Source organism: Tursiops truncatus, chromosome 1 (assembly GCF_011762595.2).
Source record: "Tursiops truncatus isolate mTurTru1 chromosome 1, mTurTru1.mat.Y, whole genome shotgun sequence".
Lineage (NCBI taxonomy): Eukaryota > Metazoa > Chordata > Mammalia > Artiodactyla > Delphinidae > Tursiops > Tursiops truncatus.
Genome location: NC_047034.1, coordinates 168,777,673 through 168,805,472, shown reverse-complemented (window position 1 = coordinate 168,805,472; position 27,800 = coordinate 168,777,673). Strand labels below are relative to the sequence as shown.

Sequence of the window (27,800 nt, the reverse complement as noted above, 5' to 3'; positions counted from 1 at the left end):
TGATTTCAGGTGTGTGGACTTGGGCTTCTTCCTCCACCAAAACTTTGACCACAGGGCTGGTAAACCACACGAACCGGGCTAACGAGCAGTTACTGACCACACGCCCTGAGGCCGGCCTGCCCTGGGGCTGTGGAATCAAAAATGAGCAAGATGGGCCTTGGATGAGAAGCTCGCAGCGGGGTGGAGACTTGGACGGCACTAACTGATCCAGGGCCGTGGGATATGCTAGGACAGAGGCAGGAATCAAGCCCCGATGAGTCGAGACGGAGCCCCAAATCCACCTGTGAGATGAGAGGCAGTGACCAGAAAAGGTTCCCACACATGGAGATTGGCTGCTGTGGAAACGGCCACGGACATGCTTTCTGGAGACACACTGGCTGCTGTAGAAGTGGGTAAAGTGCAGAGAAGTCTGTCCTCCAGCCGGGCCCACCGCCGCCATGGGGGCTCTGTCCACAGCAGTCATTTGAGGGGGTCCCTGGGTGGGGGATGGATGGGGTGCTCCAGGAGAGAAGGGACCCCAGGAGCTACAGGAAACACATGGCATCTTGGGGACCCCAGAAGAGTCCACACAAGGCTTTGATTCAAAGCCACCACTGGGATGCGGGAAAGGGAATCAGATCAGAGGGGATTAGACCAGTGCAGAGAAGAGGCTTCCCAGAGACAAGCAGAGCTCCCTGGTAGAGAGGGCGACCTCGGGAAGCTCCCCGCTTGCACCGCCTGGCTCCGGTTCCCGTGGATCCCAGGCAGCCCACCCAACCCATTCTTTAGAGCTGCTGCTGCCAAAGCCCAAGTAGAGAGATCTCTGCAGGCCGGGCCTGTGACAGGAGCAGTGCTGGACTCGGGTTCAAATCCTGGCCCTACCACTGTTTTGGTCCAGGTCCCCGGGAAGCAGCTCTGAAATGATTACTGGGGATTCTGTTGGGGTCAACGGCTGTGAATGGGCAGGGAGGATGGAGGACTGGGCAGGGACATCCAGTCTCAACAGAAGCCTCAGCTGACCCTGTGGGGAGATCTGAAGATGGGGTGACCCTTGAGAACTGCCCCCAGTGGGGCAACAGGGCTGGGCCTTTATACCCTTATTTCAGACAGTCACCAGACAAAGGCTGCCCCAAGAAGGCGGCAGAACCTTGGGTGAAGTGGCTCTCTTCAGCTGAGGCAGACCCAGGCTGTGCCGGAAAGCCCTCTCAGTAGCTGGGGGAACGTCCTTCACTCCTTTTTTTTTTTTTTTTTGGCCATGCCACGGGGCATGAGGGATCTTAGTTCCCTGACCAGGGATCAAACCTGCGCCCCCTGACGTAGAAGCGTGGAGTCTTAAACACTGGAGCGCCAGGGAAGTCCAAGGAAAGTCCTTCACTCCTGAAGGACATCTGAGCGAGTAACTCGACCTCTCTGTGCCTCAGTTTCCTTATCTGCAAATGGGTCTAAGAAACCAACTTCATAAAATTGTTTGAGGATTAAATGAGATGATACATGTAAAGCAGCCCGAGCAGGGCTTGGCATGCAGTAGATACTCAACTAATGTTAGTTAGCATCACTATTTTATTTACAAGGTGACCAAGAGAGGCAGTGGAGAAGAGGGTTGAGCCGGGCTCTAATGTCTGACCCCTCGGGGGCGTCCTGGCTCCCTCGGTGACTGGCTTCATGCCCTACTTCACCTCTCTTAGTTTTACTCTCCTCTGCTGTAAAATGAGGATGATAATAGGGCCTGTCTCATAGATTGGCTGGAAAGATTAACTGACATGATAATAGTGCCTGATAACTCTCAATAAATGTTAGCTACTGCTGTGACAATTACTGTAACTTACCCCGCTACAATTACTGGGATTACCCTGGGATGATGTGTGAGTGTATGTGCAGGGAGGGATGACTAAGTGAATTGAGCATTACTTCGGGGTAAACATATACGTAGTGCCGAGGGCAGCGGCACGGCCTGGCCCTGTGTCCATGAAGGAAGCCCTGGATGTAGAGAAGCTTCTCATAACAAGAGTGGAGGGGTGAAGAGCACGAACTCCAGCTCAGATCCCAGCTGTGCCACAAGCTGTGTGATCTTGGACAAGTTACTTAGCCTCTCTGTGCCTCTGTTTCTTTGTCTGTAAAACGGTGGCGATAACGATGAAACCTATTGCATAGGGTTGTTGAAAGCTAAGTTAACATTTGTCATGTGCTTAGAGCAAAACCTGGCACACATAAAGCCCTATATAGGTGTTTCTTTAAATGAACAAATGAATTAATAAATATATATGTAAAGTGCCAGGACAGCAATCTATGAAATAAGAAATAGCACTGTAGAACGGCAGGGCCTTGGTAAATGCTTCTAACGTGACTGGTGATCTAGCTGAACCACATAAAAATCAGTAGCAATGATGATAATAAATGGTGATCACAGAGCAACTATCTGTCAGTCCCTGTACTCAGTGCTTCATACACACGGACTCATTTACTTCTCATTACAGCCCCATGAGGGAGGGAGGTACTATTTTTACCCCCATTCTAGAGATAAAGACACCCAGAACCAGAAAGGTGTTTTTTTGTTAGTTTGCTTTGTGTTTTTTGGCCATGCCACATGGCTCGTGGGATCTTAGGTCACTCAGCAGTGAAATCGCGGAGTCCTAACCACTGGACTGCCAGGGTATTCCCCAGAGAGGTTAAGTGACAGCTCCAGGGTCCAGGGTTCTCTCTGACTCCAGAGGCCATGCTTCACCACTGCAGAGATCGTCCCTCTCCAGCAATCACATTCCTTGGCATCCACCGAGTGCTGGGCACCGGCTAGGCTGGTGCATCCCTCCCCTCTCATCCTTGCCATGTCTTGAGATGGAGCCCCTGGGCTATGGAGGTTAAACACCATATCAAGGGTCTCCTGGCTGGGAAAGGGCAAAGCCTCATCTGGAATCCAGGTTCCCGACTCCTAGTCCAAAGCTCCTCCTATTCACTAGGGGCTGGAAAACTACACCAGGGGGCTGCAGCCCCTTTTTTTTTTTTTTTGAAACTAAGTTTTATTGGAACACAGCACGCACATTCCTTTACATGCTGTCTCCCGGCTGCTTTTAGCCTACATGCAACAGCAAAGCTGGGTGACTGCAACAGAGACCACAGGGTTTGCAAGCCTGAAATATCTAGACCTTCACGGACAAAGCTTACTGACCCCTGCTCTACACCGTTAATATCTCCATGTTTAATAAACAGAGTTCATTGTAAGGAACAGCGTCTGTGACGCTTACAGCATGGAAGAGAGAGAAATATTTTAAAGAATTGCTTTTATGCCCCATGTGGACATAAACACAGAATGTTTTCTAAAGATTACTGAAACCAACAGCATATCTGGGATTTACAACCCAGATTGAGGTTGGTTTTAAAATGTGTTTTGGGCCTTAAGAAGACTGAGATCAACCAAGCGGAAAGAGGTGGCATAGAGCATTGTAACTTACAGGAAGGAAACTGCTCCCAAGGCAGATGCTTCCAGCTCAGCCACATGTGCTTAAGACCATACTTGGATTTTGTGGGGGACACAGAACAACTTCTCCACGTGCCCTCCCTGGCGGTGCCCAGCACAGGCCTGGCACACAGTTCAGGTTCATAAATATTTGTTTATGTGAACAAAGTATGCAGACCTCTTCCCCCACCTATCTACCAGCTTATCAGGTAGGGATTTATCAGATCTGAGAAGCTTCTGGAAAGACAGAGCTTCCCATGCATGGCACAGGTATGGGCTAGAGCAGGGAGAGAGTTGGACCCTTGCAGGAGATGGGACCCTGGCTTGCTTGGGAACAGAACATCCAACGAGATATATTCTAACCTCTAGATAGAGAACGTGGTTTCATTATTAATAATGAGAACATCCAACGTTTGTTTGGCAGTAGCTCTGTGCCGGGCTCTGCAGGGGCCATCAACACGTTCCTTCCTCAAGACCACCCTCTCTGATGGATGGCCGTTTCTCAGCAGCAGTGATTCCCCAGCCCCTTCTTCCTGACCAGTAGAAGCCCCCTCCCATGACGGAGACAGAGTATGTCAAGTGCCTTTATTTTTTTCCCTGCCTCCCTTGCAGGTGAGGCGAGGGCATTTGACTAGACCTAGCCAATGACACAAAAGGGAAAGCCTTCTCAGGGTATCCCGGGAAAGAGTTCCTCCCTGATGAGAGACTTGAAGAGAATCCCTGTCCTCCTCTTCCTTGGGCGTTCGTCCCTTGGCCTTGGGTCTTGTTCTGTGATGTATGGCACTACAGCAGCCATTTTATGATCAGGAGGGGGAGGCTAAGAGAACTGCACAAAAGCCAACCCAAAGGCTTTTTGAGGTGCTGTATCAATGCTGGAACTCTCTTCCTTTTGATTTCTTGTTAAGTGAGAAAAACAAATCTCTTATTGTTTATTTATTTTTAGATTTTAGAATTTGTTTCACATCTTTATTGGAATATAAATGCTTTACAATGTTGTGTTAATTCTACTGTACAACAAAGTGAATCAGTTATATGTATACATATATCCCCATATCCCTTCCCTCTTGAACCTCCTTCCCACCCTCCCTATCCCACTCCTCTAGGTCATCACAAAGCTTTGTGTTGATCTCCCTGTGCTATGCAGCTGCTTCCCACTAGCCATCCATTATACATTTGGTAGTATATATATGTCAAGGCTACTCTCTCACTTCATCCCAGCTTCTCCTTCCCACCCTGTGCCCTCTAGTCTGTTCTCTATGTCTGCCTCTTTATTCCTGCCCTGCCACTAGGTTCATCAGTACTGCTTTTTAAAATTCCATATATATGCGTTAGCATACGGTATTTGTTTTTCTCTTTCTGACTTACTTTACTCTGTGTGACAGATTCTAGGTCCATCCACCTCACTACAAATAATTCAATTTCATTCCTTTTTATGGCTGAGTAATATTCCATTGTATACATGTGCCACATCTTCTTTATCCATTCATCTGTTGATGGACATTTAGGTTGCTTCCATGTCCTGGGCATTGTAAATACTGCTGCAATGAATACTGTGGTACATTATCTTTTTTTAAAAATAAATTTATTTACTTATTTATTTTTGGCTGTGTTGGGTCTGCATTGCTGCGCACACGCTTTCTCTAGCTGCGGTGAGCGGGGTCTACTCTTCGTTGCGGTGCGCGGGCTTCTCATCGCGGTGGCTTGTCTTTGTTGTGGAGCACAGGCCCTAGGCGCGCTGGTTTCAGTAGCTGTGGCTTGCAGGCTCTAGAGCGCAGGCTCAGTAGTTGTGGCGCACGGCCTTAGTTGCTCCGCGGCATGTGGGATCTTCCTGGACCAGGGCTCGAACCCGTTGTGCCCTGCATTGGCAGGCGGATTCTTAACCACTGCACCACCAGGGAAGTCCCTACATGTATCTTTTTGAGTTATGGTTTTCTCAGGGTATATGCCCAGTAGTGGGATTGCTGGGTCGTATGGTAGTTCTATTTTTAGTTTTTTAAGGAACCTCCATGCTGTTCTCCATAGTGGCTGTATCAATTTACATTCCCACCAACAGTGCAGGAGGGTTCCTTTTTCTCCACACCCTCTCCAGCATTTATTGTTTCTAGATTTTTTGATGATGGTCATTGTAACTTTTATTATTTAAATCTCTTTTAGTACAGTGTACTGTTACTTGCAGCCCAAAGTACCCTGAATGGTAGGGGTAAGTTCCAGGATTGTCTTCATTTTACAGATGAGGAAATTGAACAAATAAATTACGTCACAGACTCAGCAAGCACCGCCATTTATTGAGCACCTACTGTGGGCCAAACACGATGCTATGTGCTTTAACTATATCATCTCATTTGATTCTTGTAATCACTCAGCAGGTGGGTATCACTAGCCCTATTCTACAGATGAAGACACTGATGCATAGGGAAGTTAAATAAACTGCCTAAGGCCACATGTAACTGGAAAGTGGCAGGGGTAGGACTTGAACCCAGATCTAAGTCCAAATCCCATGGAATGTCTCCTGTGCCAAGAAAGTCAGTATTCATCCATCCCTTCTTTTCACAGACCTTTACCGAGGGCGTGTGTTACACCAAGCTGTGTGCCAGGCACTGGGAACTCAGAGATGAACGAGGCAGCTCCTGCCCTTCAGGGAAGAGTTACAGTGCAGCATGGTGGCTGTGGTGACAGGTCACTGGACAGACAGGTGGAGAAGCTTCCTGTCTGGGGGGCTGAGGAGGGTCTGGGAAGGCTTCCTGGAAGTGACCCCCAAGGAGATGAAAACGCTAAAGGTTTGGGCCAGTGGGAGGGACAAAGAAAAAAAGCAAAACAAACAAAAACCCAGGTAAGACCCAAGGCACGGGGAAATTTACTCCTGGGGACCATGGCTGGGGTTGAGGGCTGCGGTTCTTGAAAACACTGCAGATGCCATCTCCTGCCCCCAACCCATCACTCCCTGTCTCAGGAATGATATCTCTGTCCTCCCAGGACCCCTCCCCATCTGGACCTTTGGGGCCAGAGTTAGCTCCTCCCTCTGCCCCATCCACAGCACCCAAGCTGTCTCCAGGTCAACTGCATTCTCCCTGAGCAAAACTGCGTGTGTCCCTCCAGCTCACCTGTGTCCCTCCACCTCTGGGTCACTGTCCTGGTTTCTCCAAATAACGCCCTCCTCTGGTCTCCAAACTCTCTCCCTGCAAAATCCTTGAAGGGCTTGAAGGCCAAGCCCAAGCTCTTAGCCACTCTACTATTCCGACTCCATATACTGAGTGTCACTGAACCTGAGATGCATCGTGGCACTCAGCCCACTTGTCCACTGTTAAAATCACTCATTTGGGTGCCCGCCCCCCCCCAGATTGTAAGCACCAGGAGGGTAGAAACCAGGCCTTGCTTTTCCTTGTTTTCTCCACGGGGCCTTGTACTACACTCAGCACATAGTAAGTGCTCACTGAATGTAGATATCTTATCCCCCTATTAGGGTGTGTCCTACTTGAGGGCAGGGATAGTGTCGGCCTTGTTTGTCTTTTTTTTTTTTTTATGTTGGGGGTAGGAGTTTATTAATTAATTAATTTATCTTTGCTGTGTTGGATCACCGTTTCTGTGTGAGGGCTCTCTCTAATTGTGGCGAGTGGGGGCCACTCTTCATCGTGGTGCGCGGGCCTCTCACTATCGCGGCCTCTCTTGTTGCAGAGCACAGGCTCCAGACGCGCAGGCTCAGTAGTTGTGGCTCACAGGCCCAGCTGCTCCGTGGCATGTGGGATCCTCCCAGACCAGGGCTCGAACCCGTGTCCCTTACATTAGCAGGCAGATTCTCAACCACTGCGCCACCAGGGAAGCCCCGGCCTTGTCTGTCTTACTCATGTCCACTTTCCATGTACTTCAAACGGTGCCTGGTGAAATGCTTGTAGGTGCTCCTTAAATGCTTGGTGAAGGTATAAATAAGTGGGTACTGAATGAGGGATGCCCTAGCCCCCTACCACATTGTGAGCTCCTTGAAGGCAAGGACAATGGCTTTCTCCTCTTTGTAGTGTCCAGTAACACCTGGCAGGCTGCTTGGCTGCCGAGAATCATCTCCCTGAAGAAGCATGACCATCCCTCTGTGAGAGAAAAGCACTCACCTTTGCTCAGGTTCTGGAAAGAGCTGGGACAAGGAGATGCCACAGAGGGCGGCATAGGCAAAACGGTTGGTCTCGGTCAGCTCCCGGCCTGTGGGCAGATGTGGCTCCCCTTCCACACCTGGCTCGACCACCTGGGGCAGCCTCTGGCTCGACCCGTCCCCTGTGGCCATTTCCAGCCCTGCAGGGAGAAATCCCAGTGAAAAATGCTTTCAGCAGGTAGGCAAAGCTTCCTTAAACGGGACACAAAAACTACCACATCATAAAAGAAAAGGTAGATAAATTAGCCCTCATTCAAATTAAAAACTTCTACTCATCTTTAAGAGACTGGGGCTGGGGGAGATATTTTCAATGTGTATATCACAAAGGATTTGTATCCATAGTGTAAAAACAACTCCTACAAGTCACTAAGAAAAAGAAACAAGGCAAATTTAAGATGGGCAAAAGACTTGAATAGGTACTTCACAAAAGATATCCAATGGCCAATAAGCACACGCAGAGGTGTTCAACATCACTGGGCATCAGAGAAACAGAAATTAAAACCCCAATGAGACACGGCTACTCACCCATCAGAATGGCTAAAATTAAAAGACTGACAATACCAAGTGCTGACGAAGATAAGGGACAAATAGAACTTCCATATACTGCTGGTGGGAGTGTAAATTAGCCATCTGAGACATGGAAATTAAAACTCCGATGAGATACTACCATTCACCTATCAGAAAGGTTAAAATTAAAAAGATCTACAATACTAAGAGAATAAGGAGCAAATAGAACTTTCATACACTGCTGGTGGGAGTGTAAATTGGTACAACCCTGTGAAAAATGGTTTGACTTTATCCACTAAATTTAAACATGTGTCTTCCCTACACCCCAGCAACTCCACTCCTGAGAAATGAAGGTTTATGTCTCCCAAAAGACACAAACGCTCATAGGAGCTTCACTCATAATAGTCCCAAATGAAACAACCCACACGTTCACCCACAGCAGAATGGACAACCCATGCAGATTTATACCATGGAATATTACACAGCAATGAAAAGAACGAAGTCTGGCTCACCACAACATGAGTGAATCTCAATGGTAAGCAGATGGTCATTCACCAGAGAATATATACTGTAGGATCACGTTTATATGAACTTGAAGAATAGGTCAAACCAATCTATAGTGAGAAGAGTCAGAAGAGAGGTTGCCAGTGGGAGGGAATATTGGCTTAGAAGGGGGACAGCAAGGCTTCTGGGTGATGGAAATGTTCTATATCTTGACCCAGGTGGTGATTACATGGGCATAAATGTATTTTAAAACTTCACTGAGCTGTACACTTACGATCTGTGTCCTCTATGTATGTTATACTTCAGTGAAAGGAAGGAAGGGAGGGAGCAAGGTCTCCTTCCCCTTCCTCTGTCCCTCCCTTTATTCTCTTTCCTTCCCAGGGGCAGAAGGGGAAGAAGGGAAGGGATGGGTGGGGAGGATTGGGGAAGGGACAAAGCAAGCCAAGTCAGGCATCCAAGGGCCCTGGGAGCGGGTGCTGGGAAGGGTACCAGCCGTGACCATAGGGCACTGTGGATACGAATGCAGGCTCAGGACCAGACAGACAGGGTGTGAATCTAAGTGCCTCCAACTCATAGATGTGGGACCTTGGGCAACTCAACTCTCTGCACTGAGATTCCTTTGCCTAAAAATGGACTATAACAGTACGTGTCTGGAAGAGCTGTGTAAGCAATAAATGACATGGCCGTGAAGAAATAAATGCATAAAAAGAATCAACAGACAAGTAAATAAGATGCTCAGCACAGTGCCTGGCACACAGCAAAGGTGTATAAGTAATAGTAAGAGGCAACGTTATTGAGCCATTGCTGGATGCCAGGCCCTGGGGCTACAGTTTTTAACATGCATGGTCCCAGCCAACTCTACGAGCCAGGTACTACTGATACCATAGCATCCAGTTTTCAAACCGGAGGGGAACAGGCTCAGAGAAGAACTGGGCCCGGGTCACATGCCAGTAAATGGCAGACCAGAGCCCAAAGCCAGAGCTCTTGGCCACCATCTCTGTTTCGAACACTCGTCTTATCGCCAAGAGATTTCTAGTCTAATACCCATACTCCACACTGACTTTGGTCCACAAATTTGTTCTCATCCAGCTGAGCAATAAAATCTTTTGTTCTCAAAGTATCACCTCCGTGGAGGGATTATTTAAAAATCTGTCCACAACTAATATTGCATCAGTTTTTCAAAATAACTCTGAGGTAGTTAAAAGCCACAAACCAACATCTGGACAGCACATAACAGTTTACAGAGCACTTTAAATCCATTTAATTCTTACAACTACCATGTAAGGTTAAGTAGGACGTGAGGCGTTATGATTCTCTCCTTTAACTATAAGCTTCAGAGAGGCCAAGCGATTTCCCCACAGTTACACAGTAAGTATGTGATGAAAGTCAAACCAGACTTTGGTTCTAAACCCCGTGTTCTCTCCTGTACACCCGCACAGGGTGTTTCAGATGGAGAAATTGAGGCCCAGAGAGGTTAAGACCATGCCCAATGTCACCCAGCAAGATTGGCCTCCAATGGTTGCTCCAGAAACCCAAGTTGGAGATCTGTTTGTAGCAGATTTCCCTGGCTCAGGTAATCAGCGCAGACCATGTCAGTGGGCAAAGAGGACGGCAATAAGCCAAGAACTGAGGACATCGCCGGGGGCAGCGCCTGGCCTTGATGGTAGCAGGCTTAGCAATTTCTACTACCTTTAAACAACTCCATGTGCCACTTGGCAGCTGGGGTAATTGTCCCTATTACCCAGAAGAACCCAAGATGGTATTTTATTGGGCTGGTATTTGGGGAGCCCCATGTTAGTTCTCAGCTCAAGAAGAAACGGCCTTCTAATCAGAGAAGCATGATCTGGCCTGTCTCTAACCACAGGGGACAGGGGGTTGCGCTGCGTGCATGAAGAGCTCAGCTCAGGCCAAATTCATTCATTCATTCATTCAACAAAATACTCTCCTGATGCCCTATAATCCATTCTCTACACAGTACCCTGAGTGGCCTTGCTGTCCTATATACCAATCACGTCACTCACCTGCTTAAAGGCCTCCGAAGGCCTCCCATTCACCCCAGGATGAACACCAATCCTTTCATGATAGTCTACAGAGTCCTGATCTGGCCCCTGCCCGCCTCTCAACTACAGCTCATGCCCCCCACACCCGCCTTGTTCACTACACTATAGCCATGCTGGCTGTCTTTCTGCTCCTCAAATACGTAAGCTGGTCCTCCCTCTGGGCCTATGCACCTGCCATTCCCCCCAGTCTGGGACACTTTACATTTGACCTTCACATCATTCTGGCCTTAGCCTGAATGTCACCTCCTCTGAGAGGTCTTCCCTGATTCCCCAGGCCATGCTACTCTGCCTCTCTATCCTAGCACCCTGTTCTATTTCTATAAGACTTACTCCTGTCTTAAATAATATATTTTTAAATTATATTGTTTACTTGTGTAAACAAGTAGAACATAAACTTCTCGAGGCAGCCCCTGGTTGTGTTTTCACTGCTGTAACCCTAGCTTTCTGAACAGGCCCTGGAGTATTGCAGGCATTCAATAACTACTTGCTGGATGAATGAAAAGGGCCTTGAGGCAAATCAGGGGACAAAACTGACAAATTCCCTGCTCTCAAAGGGCTTACATTCTGGTGGGAGACAGGCAATAATACACCAATACATCATGATCAAATCATTTAAGTACTTGCCACAATCACATAGCTATTAAGTGGTGGAACTGAGATTAGCACTCAGAGGATCTGGATGTAACAGTCCACTAAATAAGTAAGTAAGTAAATAAATAAATATATAAACATTCAGTTGGGCAGTGAACAGTTAGGGAGAGGGGGATATGCAGTGATCAGGACGGCGGGGGGTGACAACAGTATCGGATGAAAGGTGCCACTCCAGCAGAGGCCTGCAGGAAGTAAGGGGGACAGCCCTGCAGATGGATGGGACAGGGTATTCCAGTAGAAGAAACAGGACAGTGGTAGAGCTAGATGGACAACCCAGTGGGATAAATGCTGTGATGGAGAAAACACAGATAGAGGAATACAAAGAGGGGAACCCAGAATTGGCTTCCCAGAGAAGGTGACATCAGACAGGGGTGGGGTCAGTGGGGAGAGAATGTTCTCGGCAGAGGGGATAGCATCTGTCAAGTCCCAGAGGGAGAAGAGAGAGGATGCTTTTGAAGAACCAAAAGGATGCTTAGTGTAGCCAGGCCTTGGACAATGGGTCGGTGTAGAGGTTGGGAGGGAAGAAATGAGGTTGGAGGGGAAGCTGCCAGAGGCTACACCCTGCAGGACCAAGTCCTTCCAGTTAAGGAGTCCGACTTAACCTCAAAGGCAATGGCCATGCGGGGAGCTGAGTGGGGGTACACGGGAGCCCTTGGTATGACTTCTGCAACTGCCTGTGAATCTATAAATATTTAAAAAGGAAAGGTGGGATGTCACTAGAGAATATGAAAACCTTAAGTTCTAAGTAAATCCAAAATAGATATTCGCCTCCACTCCAAACCAATCAGTTAGTTAATTTAATAAACATCTACCGGGGAATTCCCTGGCGTTCCAGTGGTTAGGACTCCACGCTTCCACTACTTCCAGGGCACAGGTTCGATCCCTGGTCGGGGAACTAAGATCCCACATGTCACACAGCACAGCTAAAAACCCCCACAAAAACCAATAAATAAATAAAGAAACAAATATGTACCAGATACGTACAATAAATATGTACCAGGTGCTGTCTTACATGCTGGGGACACAGCGGTGACTAGGACAAACAGACAACCACCTTCCACCATAGAGATACATTCTAGTTGGGGAGACAGACAACATGTAAACTCACGACATTTAAATTAAGATCATTTTAAGTAATGACAAGGGTTCTGAAGAGAAAGAAACCTTAAATAATACTTACCCAGATTTCAAGAAACAACCGTGGGCTTCCCCTCTAAGTCTGAAAACAGGCCGTCCAGCTTCTTGAAGGTTCTTTGGAGAAATATGCAAATTTCCCTGGAGGAGCAAACGAGAAAAACAAGCCCATGGGTCCATAGGGTGTGGGATCTGGAGGAGGCCTGTGGGAAAGAGGGATCGGTTAGCCCGGGGCTCAGGGCTAACCCTACTACCACCACTACCACTCTTCTGGGCTTTGCCCCCGCAGGTTTGCAGTCAGCTACCATTCACTGGGCACAGCCCTCGCGCTGTGCGTGGACTGTCGGTTCTAAGTCCTTTTACCCTGAGCCGTGGGTGCTGCACTGGCTCCTTGGTTAGCCTGGCAGTAGAGGGCAGGCACCGGATCTACTCCATATCAGTATTCTGGTGCCCAACCTCTTACCTGCCACAGGGTGAGTGCTCAGAAATTGCCCGTGACACGACGAATGAACTAGTGTTCAGGCTTAAGCAAGAGCTAGGTTATTTCCTCCAGAAAGGCACTCCTATTCTTACCCTCCCATCAAGCATCAGATGAGAAAGGGAGAATGGAACAAGGGCCAAGCATCTGGAATTACCCAGGGATGTCCCAGAGCCCAGCAGAAGAGAGAAGATGCTTCTGAAGAGCCAGAAAGATGCTCAGGGACTACCTCAAACTTCAAATCACCTGAGCTTCATCCTAATGGGCCATTTGCCATGTTCAAGGAACCAGAATATTTTCTGCCTCTCAAGCTTCCGTAGGGTGTTTAATCAATTAGTAGTGACAACACCCTTCCCCTGGAGGTTACCTTATGAGGCATGAGAATGTATATACTATGCCTGCAAACCAGGAGATTCAAGCCGCAAGTCCACCCATATTAAAAAGACACAGAGAAGAAAAATGTCGAGATGAATAGCCCCTATAGTGATCTCTGAAAGGTGAGATACCAGAGACTTTTCTGGATTTCCCCAATATTCTGTCACAGATACATATTACTTTTCAACTCTGAAGACAGTTATTTTGTTTATGTCTCCATCTGTACAGAGGGGACTGCTGGACTCACATTGGGATGGTGACAGTGACTGTCTCTAAGCCGGGGGGGTGGGGCGGTGGTTGTCCAATTCTGGATGATTTTAATTTTTTCTTTATATGTTCAAGTTTTATGAATTTTCAATAACGACTGTGTATTGTTTACAAGATCAGAACAAATAGATACGATTTTAAATTATAATATGGTGTACTGATGCCGGTTCATACTGGCATCTCTTCCCAGCTCCGTGTTCAGTGATGCTGGGAGCCTGAAATGGGCCACAGAGGGAGTATTTCCACCACAGAAATGGAAACTGCTACAAACAAAGGGATTCTATTTTCCAGGGAGGTGGTTAACGTACACCACTGGATATACAGTACGATTCCAGTTATGTTTTATTTTATTTTTTATTTTTATTTTTGGCTGTGTTGGGTCTTCATTGCTGCGCGCGGGCTTTCTCTAGTTGCGGCGAGCGGGGGCTACTCTTTGTTGCGGTGCGCGGGCTTCTCATTGCGGTGGCTTCTCTTGTTGCGGAGCGCGGGCTCTAGGCCCACGGGCTTCAGTATTGTGGTGTGCGGGCTCAGTAGTTGTGGCTCGCGGGCTCTAGGGTGCAGGCTCAGTAGTTGTGGCACATGGGCCTAGTTGCTCTGCGGCATGTGGGATCTTCCTGGACCAGGGCTCCAACCTGTGTCCCCTGCACTGGCAGGCGGATTCTTAACCACTGTGCCACCAGGGAAGCCCTCCAGTTATGTTTTTAAAAAATGTTTCACAGAGCAAAAAGATCACAAGGCAGTACATCAAAATGCTAATGATCCTTGTCTCTTGGTGGTGGGGCTGTGGGCCTAGAAGTAATCGATTTTTATTCTTCCTATTTTTCTGAATTTTTGACATTTTCTGTCATGAGCTTATTAGAGCCTTTATAATAAAAACATTTTTTTTAAAGAATTAAAAACAGTTGTGTTCTTTTTTTTTTTTTTTTTTTTTTTTGCGGTATGCGGGCCTCTCACTGTTGTGGCCTCTCCTGTTGCAGAGCACAGGCTCCGGACACGCAGGCTCAGCGGCCACGGCTCATGGGCCCAGCCGCTCCGTGGCATGTGGGATCTTCCCGGACCGGGGCACGAACCCGTGTCCCCTGCATCGGCAGGCGGACTCTCAACCACTGCGCCACCAGGGAAGCCCAACAGCTGTGTTCTTGACCCCTAGAAGGGGAGTGCTTAGTCTCAGAAAGCCCTGGCCCCATGTGGCCCAGCCAAGCCAGTGGGGCTCAGGTCACAGTGAAGTCCCATTCCTCTGACCAACAGGTCTTGTCATCAACAAGATGGACAAGGGCAATTCTCAGCCATCCATGCCGGTGGGATGGAGGAGTCCAGGGTTCCACCGCCATGGACTGTCCAGGCGGAAGGGATGGGCCCCAGACTCTTCCAGCTGAGGGAGTGTGGTGGCAGCCGTGGGTGGTGTGACACCTGAACTGTGTATGCTGGTCCCCGGGGGCCTCCACCCCTTGTTCTGATTAGGGACCAGGATCCAGTCTGATATTCTCAAATACGTCTGAGAAGCTGGACTGATTCTGAGAGAGCGAGCTGGGTTCCTGTGGTGAGAAAAAGACCCCGCTGGTCAGGGCTAGCCGTGTCTGTGTGCCTGGGGCCACCTCGTGTGCACAGGGCCAGTCCAGCAGCACCCTGGGCTCAGGACATCCCTAATGGATGGAGTAAGTCCCAACTCCCTGGGGGTCTTGTCTCTGCCCAAGTGCCGTGAAGACACCAAGGAACCCTGAGAAAGATCCACACCTGACCCAGGAGGGCCCCAACTCTCAGGGAAACAACATGTACACGGTGAGGACACCAGTCAACGGCTAGGCTGCAAGGCCCAGAAGTGGGACGGAAGCGGTTCGTCTGGAGCGGGACCACGTTTTGATGCACCACAATCAGGATTTTTCTCTCACCAGTCACGTTATCTGTCACCAAAGAAAACACGGACTGGGTTATTTCTGTCAGTAGTGGAGGTAGACGGTCATTCCCGAACATCTGACCTGGGTTCTGCAGGCACCCACAGGAGGTGCTCAACCCACATTTGTTGACGGACACCATAAACGATGCAGTGGGATTTCTTCTTGGAACAAGAAAAACTTCCAAAGTCAGCACCAAGGAGAAAATCAAATGTGGTCAGTATCATCCTTGAAAATCCTTTAAATCATCCTTAAAACTCCGGGACCTGGGTCTTTAGAAGATCTCATGCAAGAATGAACTTCTTTTGTTTTTCTTACACGTGAGTCAGCTGTGGCTTTTTTTTTTTTTTTTTAACTTGGAGCAGTCAGTAAAGGCCAAGGTCAAATTTGATATGTGTGTGTGTGTGTGTGTGTGTGTGTTGCGGGGGGGGGGGGGGGGAGCCCAGTGGGGGTCGGGCGTTCTTTTTCTCTCTCTCTTCCTCTTTTTCTGAGTTAACTGGCCACAGCTGCATTTTTTAATGAGTCTGCAGTACAGTGAGATAATCATTACCAGAGAGATAGCTACCGTGTCACAGGAAGGCTGAGACTAATTATTCTGGAGCCAAGGAGAAGGAAGAACATCTGGCTGAAGAAATCCTTTATAACAAATACAGCTACAGCACTGTTCTTAAGCCAGAAACTCTGAAGATTGTAGTCCAAAGTTAAAACACACACACACACACACACACACACACACAGAGTAAGACAATCTTGACATGGTCCTAGAAGTGGAGATTCTACGCAGGCCCAATTTACTCCCCACTCTCAGCATTTTAGGAGACAAACCCATTCGTTCTATACCTCTATCTGGAAGTTAAACTGGAGGTCAGTGGTAACTGCAGCAACTCAGGAGGTTTCCATGGCAACAGTTCCAACATAGAAGAACCCAGAGGGTTTTGGACAATCCCACTACAGACCAAAAGAAAAAACAGGGATGTTGGCATGGAGGGCAAGTTCCCATCCCAACCTCACTTCAGTGGCCTGGAGGAAGGGCGGGGTGCTGGCGCAGGGAGGGTAACAGTGTGCTATCGGGGTGGATGCCCAGGTTGAAGGACGTTTTGTCCACATTTATCATTGCGCCCTTCCTCCCTGACTCCCATCCTCGTACAAGCTGCCATCATCTCTCTGGCAGGAGCCTCCTCACCAGTCTCCCGCCTCTTTCTGCCCTCACCCCTAGCTATCCACCCCACAGCATCCAGAAAGTTCCACCTCAAACTAGAATCAGATCATGTGCCTTCCCTGCTCCAAACCTTCAGTGACTCCCTTCTCACCCACAGTCACCATCAAGGCACCCGGGCCACACGTAGCGCACCCTTCTCCTCCCCTCCCCTCCACTCATTCTGCTCCAGACACACCATCCTCCTTGCTGCTCCTGGATCCCACCATGCATGCTGCTCCCACCTCAAGGCCTTTGCACTGGCTGTTCCCTCTGCCGGAAGTGCTCTTCCCCCATAACCACATGACCAACTCCCTTATCTCCTTCCAGTCTTTGCTCAAATCTCACAGCTCAGGGAAGCCATGCTGCCCCCAGCCTCTCATCCCAATCGCTTTTAACTGGCTCCTCTGCTTGGTCCAGAGCACGCATCGCTGTCTGACTCACTACATCCTTTCCTTGTTTATGTTTATTGCTTATTGTTTACCTCTCCCTCTGCCCACGTGGAAGCATAGCAGGCACTCATAAACATCTGCTGAATGAAGGGTGGTTTCCACTAGGGATAATTAAAAAACAATTCAAGAGGGAAGTCTTCCTGGGAAGGAAGGGGGAGAAATGGCAAAATCTCTAATGGTTCATTTGACCTACTGGTTTTCAAACTGCTCCACAAGGTCCCAGGGACCTCTCTTACTCTGATGGGCAAGAGGAGAGACAGTGGGGAGCCATCCATGCCCAACTCCAAATTTCAACAGTGAATGCCCCAGCAATGCCGCTTTTGGCTACACACCCAAAAGCACTGAAAGCAGGGTCTCAAAAAGATATCTGTATACCCATATTCATAGCGGCATTATTCATAATAGCTAAAAGGTGGAGGCAACCCAAGTGTCCATCCATGGATGACTGGATAAACAAAATGTTATATACACACAATGGAACATTATTCAGCCTTAAAAAAGGAAGGAAATTCTAACACACTGCAACATGGCTGAACCTTGAGGACATTAAGCTAAGTGAAATCAACCAGTCCCAGAAAGACAAATACGGTATGACTCCACTTATATGAGGTACTCAGAGTAAGCAACATCATAGAGACAGAAAGTAAAGTGGGGGCTGCCAGGGGCTGGGGGAGGGGGAATGGGAAGTTGTTGTTTAGTGGGTACAGAGTTTCAGGTTTGCAAGTTGAAATGGTCTGGAGATCGACTGCAAAACAATGTGATTATACCTAACACTTCTGAATTGCACACTTCAAAATGGTTAAGATGGCAAATTTTATGTTGTATCTATTTCATCACCATTAAAAATTTTTTTAATTAAAAAAATCGTACCAGTCAATACTTGGTCAATGTTAGTAAATGCCACCCCTTTCCATGCATCATCTCATTTCCTCCCAATAATCCTACCAGGTAGGTGCTATTATCTCTGTTTTACAGATGGAGAAAGAGGCCCTGAGAAATGAATGTCAAGGTCACTGGATAAGTGATGTGGGATTTAAACTTGTACCTGGGTCTTAGCCCAAGGGCAGCCATCTTAACTACGAGGCTACACGGCTCCTCTTTGGTCTAGTTTATACATTGAGGTGGCCCAAAAGATTTCAAACACAATTTGAAAACCTCCGAATTAGAATCTCACTAGCTCCATCTGTCCACAGGTTAACACCCTGAACCGAGCAGGACCCCGTGGGGCTTTCCTGCGACAGACGCCTTCCCCCATGTCCTCTGCCTGCCTCTTGTTTATGGAAAAGCGGTAGTGTCCCAGGCCTCCCCTGAGCCACAAAAGCCTGGCTCAAGAATTAATGATTGAAAGGATTGTGTAGTGACAAACGGAGTAGTTGTGCCAGGAGAACGGGTAATAATTTAAACAGTAAATCAGCCACACGGCAGTCACAGAATCTTTAGCTCCTCTCTGAGGTACCTAGATAACAGTAACTGATGCACATTTCCTGAGTTGTTTTACAGATGCTAAAACCCCCACCAAATGGAAGAAGTTAACTACTTGATGACCCTGAGCATGTAGCTCCCCAGACCCACTGGAGCCTGAGGATTGATAACGTTAACACCTGTGACACACTGTTACCTCACCACCAACCAATCAGAGAAGTGCATGAGCTGGTCACACACCCTGTGACTCCCCTTCCTCATCTTGCCTTCAAAAATGCTTCTCCGTAAATTGATGCAGCCACTACGGAAAAGAGCATGGAGGTTCCTTAAAAAACTAAAAATAGGACTCTCCGGTGGTCCAGTGGTTAAGACGACACGCTCCCACTGTAGGGGGTGTGGGTTTGATCCCTGGTCAGGGAACTAAGATCCCACGTGCTGCATGGTGTGGCCACAAAAAAAACCACAAAACACCTAAAAACAGAGTAGCCATATGCTCCAGCAAACTCATTCATGGGCATATATCTGGAGAAAAGTATAATTAAAAAAGACACATGCACCCCAATGTTCACAGCAGCATTATTTACAATAGCCAAGACATGGAAGCAACCTAAACGTCCATCGACAGATCAAGAAGATGTGATATATCTACACAACGGAATACTACTCAGCCATAAAAAATGAAATAATGCCATTTGCAGCAACATGGATAGCCTAGAGATTATCATACTAAGTGAAGTAAGTCAGACAGAGAAAGTCAAATACCACGTGGTATCACGTATACATGGAATCTAAAATATGATTAAAATGAACTTATTTACGACACAGAAACAGACTCACAGACATAGAAAGCAAACTTATGGTTACCAAAGGGGAATGGGCATGGGAGAGGGATAAATTAGGTGTTTGGGATTAGCAGATACAAACTACTATATATAAAATAGATAAACAACAAGGTACTACTATAACAGGGGACTATATTCAATATCCTGTAATAAACCATAATGGAAAAGAATATGAAAAAGAATATGTGTGTGTATATATATATATATATACATATGTATAACTGAATCACTTTGCTATACACCAGAAACTAACAACATTGTAAATCAACTATATATCAAAAAAAAAAAAAAAAGTTTCCCTGAAACCCAACGGGGAGTTTGGCTTTTTCTGAGCATTGACTTCCCCAGACTCCTTGTCTGGAGCCTTACAATAAACGCTGTGCTTTCCTTCACCACAACCCAGCGTCAGTAGATTGGCTTTACTACATGTGGGTGAGCGGAGCTGAGCTTGGTTCAGTAACAACCTTACTTTTCAACTTTGTTTTCTTCCACTTCCCTTCTTCCAGCCAGCCTTGCCCCAAACTGAACCATCTGCTGCTTCCAGCCCATGCTGGGTTTCTCATCTAGGGCCTCACCTCATGCTGTTTTTTTCTTGATGTGGGTCCTCATGTCCAAATGGTGCCCTTCTTCAAAAGCATCCTGATCCCATTTCAGCCTCACAACAACCTTACAAGGAAGAGATTAACACTGTCCCCATCTTACAGACGAGAAAACTGAGGCTCACAGAGGTGAGGGCCACACAGCTGGCAAAAGGCAGGACCAGGTAGGACATACCCTCCACAGGCATGTGTGACTTCAAACTCAAGTTCTTCTCCACTTTACTAAAGGGCCTCAGGAGCTGCCATGAGGCTTCCTGGATTTGTCCAGCCTGCCACCTCTCAAGCCACCCCCAACCTCCCACCAGGCTTTCTCTGGGCTGCCTCACCTCCTCTCAGGTATATACCTCTCAGGTATAAAGGCTGGTTGCCCCTGTGCCTGTTTCCCCGACAAGGAGGCTCAGGGTGGGAGTGGATGCCACTCAGAACATCTGTGCTTCCCCACCTCCCCAGCAGAGTTCCCTCCTTATTCATCCAGGTCTAAGACAGCAGGCGCCACCACTGCCTGCTCCCATCAGACCCTGCGTGACTTTTGTTTATCAAATTTGCTACCACCTGGCAATGGGTTACAGGTTTATCTGTTTGTGGCCCCACTAGAGAAAGCTCTCTGATGGCTCCTAGAACAGTGCCTGGCAGAGTAAGTGAAAGGATGAATGCATGAACACCTACCCCCAAAACTAAGAAGTGACTTCAGTGTTCTTTTTTTTTTTGATGAAGGACAATACGGTTTTATACAAAGCAAGGTCCCAATATTTGCTCAAGAGCTACTCCCAAAGGTAGACTTCATTACTGAGCACCTATGAGCAAACTGAGACCAGTCCCGGAAGTCATGAAGGTTACAGTTGCAAGGTGTATGTGTGTGTGTGTGGAGGGGGTTGGGTGGGTGACAGGGTACAGGCTGAAATTAATCCCAGCAATATCCAGTGTATAATTCCACCTTGAGCTAAACCTCCCACACACCTGGGGATGTCCTGTGGCCTGAGGAACTTGGAATGCAGGTCTAGGTTGGGCTCAGATCTGATGGATGAGCAGGTGTTAACCTGGGAATAGGGAGATGAGGGAGGAGGAACGGTCTAGAAGAGCACGTGCAAAGGTCCTGAGGCTGGAGGGAGCAGCATGCCTGAGCACAGAGGACTGCTGATAAAGTGATCAGAGATGCAGCTGGAGGAGGAGGCCAGGTGTAGGTGGGGCCCAGACTACAGGGCCTTATGGGCCGTGCTAAGGGTTTTGTTCTTTATGCTAAGAAAGTGGGAAGCCACAGAAGGATTTTGAGCGGATGGTGGTACCAAAGATGGGTCTGGCTGCCAAGTGGAGGGCGGCTGAGTGGCAAGTGGGTAATATCCTCTCCCCAGTCCCCTCCTGCCCATTGTAACACATGGCATCGAGGCCCCTGTTTCATCTGTAGCCCCAGTTTAAAACGTATGGCAATGTTTACAAAACCCTCAGGTCATAAAGGACAGAGTGATGATAAACCACCTAATGACATTTTTCAGGTCTCACATGTGTGGGCCCAGGAGCCTGATCCAGGCACTTGTAGCCTGGTGGTACCAGTGCAGGGAGAGATGGTTTCAGGCTCGTCAGAAATTCTCCAGGCTCTGACCCTGATGCACCTCCCCGTCACCGCAACCAGGCCAACACTTGTCTTGTTGACCGCTTGTACCTCCAGCGTCTAAACAGTGCTCATGCTGGTACATGCTGCGCTATGGCAACCTATGCGGTCAACTGTGCCCATCCAACCACTCCCAGGCCTTGGGCTTAAAAACTGAAAAGGCTCCCAGAGTGGCAGCTCTACACAGGGCTGTTTGTGGCTTTGGCCGCTTTCACCCCCATGACAACCTTGGGGACAGGTATTTTACAGATGAGGCACAGGTCACTTAGCTTGTTCAAGATGACTCAGGAAGCTGCAAAGTTAGCCACATCTGTCTGATGTAGTACATGTGATGGCAAGGGTTCTAAAAGTTGAAATGTTCTAGTTCCGTGAAAAATGCCAGTGGCAGTTTGATAGGGATTGCATTGAAGCTGTAGATTGCTTTGGGTAGTAGAGTCATTTTCACAATGTTGATTCTTCCAATCCAAGAACACGGTATATTTCTCCATCTATTTGTATCATCTTTAATTTCTTTCATCAGTGTCTTTTATTTTTTTTTTCGGTACACAGGCCTCTCACCGCTGTGGCCTCTCCCGTTGCGGAGCACAGACTCCGGATGCGCAGGCTCAGCGGCCATGGCTCACGGGCCCAGCCGCTCCGCGGCATGTGGGATCCTCCCGGACCAGGGCACGAACCCGCATCCCCTGCATCGGCAGGTGGACTCCCAATCACTGCGCCACCAGGGAAACCCTCATCAGTGTCTTATAATTTTCTGCATACGGGTCTTTTGTCTCCTTAGGTAGGTTTATTCCTAGATATTTTATTCTTTTTGTTGCAATGGTAAATGGGAGTGTTTTCTTAATTTCACTTTCAGATTTTTCATCATTAGTGTATAGGAATGCAAGAGATTTCTGTGCATTAATTTTGTATCCCGCTACTCTACCAAATTCATTGATTAGCTCTAGTAGTTTTCTGGTAGCATCTTTAGGATTCCCTATGTATAGTATCATGTCATCTGCAAACAGTGACAGCTTTACTTCTTCTTTTCCAATTTGGATTCCTTTTATTTCTTTTTCTTCTCTGATTGCTGTGGCTAAAACTTCCAAAACTATGTTGAATAATACTGGTGAGAGTGGACAACCTTGTCTTCTTCCTGATCTTAGTGGAAATGGTTTCAGTTTTTCACCATTGAGGACGATGTTGGCTGTGGGTTTGTCATATATGGCCTTTATTATGTTGAGGAAAGTTCCCTCTATGCCTACTTTCTGCAGGGTTTTTATCATAAATGGGTGTTGAATTTTGTTGAAAGCTTTCTCTGCATCTATTGAGATGATCATATGGTTTTTCTCCTTCAATTCGTTATGTATCACGTTGACTGATTTGCGTATATTGAAGAATCCTTGCATTCCTGGAATAAACCCCACTTGATCATGGTGTATGATCCTTTTCATGTGCTGTTGGATTCTGTTTGCTAGTATTTTGTTGAGGATTTTTGCATCTATGTTCATCAGTGATATTGGCCTGTAGTTTTCTTTCTTTGTGACATCTTTGTCTGGTTCTGGTATCAGGGTGATGGTGGCCTTGTAGAATGAGTTTGGGAGTGTTCCTCCCTCTGCTATATTTTGGAAGAGTTTGAGAAGGATAGGTGTTAGCTCTTCTCGAACAAAAAATTTCACAATTTGTATGGAAACACAAAAGACCCCAAATAGCCAAAGCAATCTTGAGAACAAAAAATGGAGCTGGAGGAATCAGGCTCCCTGACTTCAGACTATACTACAAAGCTACAGTAATCAAGACAGTATGGTACTGGCACAAAAACAGAAATATAGATCAATGGAACAGGATAGAAAGCCCAGAGATAAACCCACGCACATATGGTCACCTTATCTTTGATAAAGGAGGCAAGAATATACAGTGGAGAAAAGACAGCCTCTTCAATAAGTGGTGCTGGGAAAACTGGACAGGTACATGTAAAAGTATGAGATTAGAACACTCCCTAACACCATAAACAAAACAAAGCTCAAAATGGATTAAAGACCTAAATGTAAGCCAGAAACTATCAAACTCTTAGAGGAAAACATAGGCAGAACACTCTATGACATAAATCTCAGCAAGATCCTTTTTGACCCACCTCCTAGAGAAATGGAAATAAAAACAAAAATAAACAAATGGGACCTAATGAAACTTAAAAGCTTTTGCACAGCAAAGGAAACCATAAACAAGACCAAAAGACAACCCTCAGAATGGGAGAAAATATTTGCAAATGAAGCAACTGACAAAGGATTAATCTCCAAAATTTACAAGCAGCTCATGCAGCTCAATAACAAAAAAACAAACAACCCAATCCAAAAATGGGCAGAAGACCTAAATAGACATTTCTCCAAAGAAGATATACAGATTGCCAACAAACACATGAAAGAATGCTCAACATCATTAATCATTAGAGAAATGCAAATCAAAACTACAATGAGGTATCACCTCACACCAGTCAGAATGGCCATCATCAAAAAATCTACAAACAATAAATGCTGGAGAGGGTGTGGAGAAAAGGGAACACTCTTGCACTGCTGGTGGGAATGTAAATTGATACAGCCACTATGGAGAACAGTATGGAGGTTCCTTAAAAAACTACAAATAGAACTACCATATGACCCAGCAATCCCACTACTGGGCATATACCCTGAGAAAACCATAATTCAAAAAGAGTCATGTACCAAAATGTTCACTGCACCTCTATTTACAATAGCCAGGAGATGGAAGCAGCCTAAGTGTCCATCATCGGATGAATGGATAAAGAAGATGTGGCACATATATACAATGCACTATTACTCGGCCATAAAAAGAAACAAAACTGAGTTATTTGTAGTGAGGTGGATGGACCTAGAGTCTGTCATACAGAGTGAAGTAAGTCAGAAAGAGAAAAACAAATACCGTATGCTAACACATATATATGGAATCTAAGAAAAAAAAAAGGTCATGAACCTAGGGGTAAGATGGGAATGGAGACGCAGACCTACTACAGAATGGACTTGAGGATGTGGGGAGGGGGAAGGGTAAGCCGTGACAAAGCGAGAGAGTGGCATGGACATATATACACTACCAAACGTAAAATAGCTAGCTAGTGGGAAGCAGCCGTAAAGCCCAGGGAGATCAGCTCGGTGCTCTGTGACCACCTAGAGGGGTGGGATAGGGAGGGTGGGAGGGAGGGAGACGCAAGAGGGAAGAGATATGGGAACATATGTGTATGTATAACTGATTCACTTTGTTATAAAGCAGAAACTAACATACCATTGTAAAGCAATTATACTCCAATAAAGATGTTAAAAATATAAAAAAATGAGAAGTTGAAATGCTGACAGTGACATAAGCATTCTATTTCCGGAGAGAGCCGAGCAGGGAGCCTCAAACTCCTCGCCTTGAGCTCAGCCACCCTCCCTCTGCCTCATGTATTTCTTTACTGAGAGCACTCACAGGTTATCAACAGGGTCACTAGGGTCTCTAAATAAATATACTCTAAATAAACACTACCCCCTTGCTTACGCCTGATTTGGCAAAAGGTCTCTGATAGGGGCCACACTCTGGACCCTGCTTTCCCATTTCTGAAGCATTCTGGCATACCATCATCAATGCTATGAAGTATTATGACCCCCATTCTATGATAAGAACACAGGCCCACAGAGGTAGAATGACATATCCAAGATCACACAGCTAGGTTTCCAGGCTCTGAGGTCAGTTTAGGGCTCCCTTTGGCCCACTCTCTACCCACCTAGGCCCTCTCCCCCAAATCCCTGGGTGGTGGGACGGGGGAGCTCAGGCTGACAGAGCATCTCAAACCAGGCCCAGGGGGGCTGGAGGCTCAGAGGGCTTGAGGCTGTGAGGTTTGATCTCTCTCCGCCCTCTTCTCAGACTTCATGGTAGAGAAGATTCCAAAGGTCCCTCCTCTAGGCTCAGCCTTTCCCCGCCTGCCCCTCAGGCTGAAGGGCCCTGTTTTACTCCACCCTCTGGAATGTACCCCCCCTCCACCCCCGCACCCCAGGGCACCACTTGTCTTGTTGACTGCTGTTTCCTCAGTGCATGACCACCTAGAGGGGTGGGACAGGGAGCGTGGGAGGGAGGAAGACGCAAGAGGGAAGAGATATGGGAACATATGTATATGTATAACTGATTCACTTTGTTATAAAGCAGAAACTAACATACCATTGTAAAGCAATTATACTCCAATAAAGATGTTAAAAACAAACAAACAACAGTGCACACACTGGCACACAGCAGGTGTTCAATAAATATTTGCTGGATGCCCCCAAAGCTTAGAAGGCTTCATGTTTCTGCCCTGAAATGAACACCGAGTTAGGGGAAAAGAGAACTAACTGCTGACTCCTACTCCATGTTAGGCAGTAGTGTCTAGACCAAGGCCCCCAGTCTAGCCCAGCTGTGGTCCCGACTCCCTGTGCTGGGCCGAGCAGGGCAGAGAGCGGGCACTGTGCTGGCCTCCTCTGTGCCAGGCACTGGGCCAGGCTGTGGAGTCGGGGAACCCAGGTTCGTATCGTGACCTCCTTCCCAGCGGTGTGGTCTTGGGGAAATTCCCTCATCTCTCTGAGCCTCAGCTTACCCAGGTGTAAAATCCACTCCAAAGTTAGTATCAGTAATTCATCCTCCTCTAACAGCAGGGGTCAGGATGAGGCGACCTGGGCTCCCTGTGACACTGGGGCCGGGGCTTTTCTGCAGAGGTTATTCCCAACCTCCCTCCCCCGCCCCCCGGGGAATTCTCAGTTTAGGTGTGTCCTGTGAGCTCAGAGGTCTGGAGGGGCAAGGAGGGGGGGTGAGGGGCGCTGGAGGGGCCACGTGAGCCAAGTGGAAGCCCACTGACCCCGGGTGACCTTGGGCAAGTCCCTTCCCCTCCCTGGCCCGGACCAGCGTCCTCATTTATCAAGGGAGGCAGGGGACGCCTGAGTGCTGCGCCCGGCCTCAGTTTCCCCATCTGCTGCCCGGGCGTGTGGTTCCTACGTGCACTTCCGGCTCGGAAGGAAAACAAGCAACCACACGAAGGCCTTGACTCCGGGGAGGTCGGCGCGGAGGGCGGGGCGGGGGCAAAGAGTCCGCGGGCCGAGCCAGCCGGGACTGGGGCTCCCCGCGCGGAGCCGGCGCGGTGGCGGCGGGGAGCGGGCCTCTTACCTGAAGGTGGCGGCGAAGGCGACGGCGAAAGCGGCCCGGCTGCCCCGGCCCCGCCCCTCCTTCCCTTCCTCCCTCCCTCCCCCCGCGCGGGTCCCGACTGGTCCTGACGCCACGCCGCCCGCCCCGTGCGCGGCTGGTCCTTCCGGGCTCCGGGCTCCGGGCTCCGGGCTCCGAAATGCGTGTCCCGAGCCGCTCGCCCCGCCGCCATCCCGCCAGAGGGTGCCGGCTTCAGGAAGTGACGGGCCAGTCCGGCGCGAGACTCGGTTTGTGGGTCTCTTCGCCTTCGGGGAAGCCACAGGGCTTCGGCTCTGCGGAAACTGCTTGCCAGGGGCTCGGTCGCCAAAAGTAAATCAGTTGCAATCGAAGAACCAGGCACAGAAACAGCCTTCCCGCATGTGTATACAGTGCTTGGAAGTTTACTGCGTGATGAGATATCCATGCGCTCCCTGAGTTTTCTTTCAGTTTCTTTAACGCCAAGTTTGGTCTGGTCTCAGGGCCTTTGCGTCTGAGGTTCCCGTGCCTGGCCCTGTGGCCCCAGCTCTCCACTCCGGTGTCCACGCAGGGTGGCATCTGTGAGGCTTCCCTGACCACCCAGCACGTTCAGCCAGAGAACAAATACTTCCTGAGCACCTACTATGTGCCAGGTACTGTTCTAAGTTCTGGGGAATCCCACTCCTGGCGCGCAGTCCTGTTCTGTGTCAATCGCAGTACTTCTCACTCTGTGGAATTGTTTGGTTTATCTTCCTGTTGGCAGTGGATTGCCTGCCATCCCCACTAGAATTTAAAAGCCTGGAGAGTCCTCTGCTGTGTGCCCAGCCCCAGGGACCGTGCCTGGCACTTGATAGGTGCTCAGAATCGTATAATGAATGCATCTCATTCCTCTAGCAGTCCTGTGAATCTCATCACACCTGTGCTACACGAAAGGAAACCGAGGCTCAGGTCGAGGCTGTGCAGAAGCCACAGAACTAATGATGAGTGCCAGAGCTGGAGTGTGAATCACTGTGGCCACAAGGTTTTTACTGTTTCTCCAGGTAAAGATAGCCCAGTACCGTAAACAGAAAAGGCACTGGCCAGGGTCAGAGACCAGCTTCCAATAC

General features: G+C 48.1%; 1 protein-coding gene across 12 annotated transcripts in view; it reads right to left on the bottom strand.

Moving 5' to 3' along the window:
- TMCO4 (transmembrane and coiled-coil domains 4) overlaps positions 1-26,761 on the bottom strand; it is a 93,469-nt gene extending 66,708 nt beyond the window's left edge. For 7 of the 12 annotated variants that reach the window (XM_073794982.1, XM_033842121.2, XM_073794994.1 and 4 more), the window contains exons 1-3: positions 16,277-23,146; positions 12,471-12,565; positions 7,531-7,708 (exon numbers count right to left, since the gene is read on the bottom strand). In XM_073794982.1, the coding sequence (XP_073651083.1) occupies positions 7,531-7,700 (170 nt within the window). In that variant the 5' untranslated portion in view covers positions 7,701-7,708; positions 12,471-12,565; positions 16,277-23,146. Of the gene's footprint in view, positions 1-7,530; positions 7,709-12,470; positions 12,628-16,276; positions 23,147-26,703 lie in introns of those variants that run through there. The other 5 variants (XM_073794990.1, XM_033842107.2, XM_033842113.2 and 2 more) reach the window with 5 other exon arrangements.
- Positions 26,762-27,800: the final 1,039 nt, after the last annotated feature.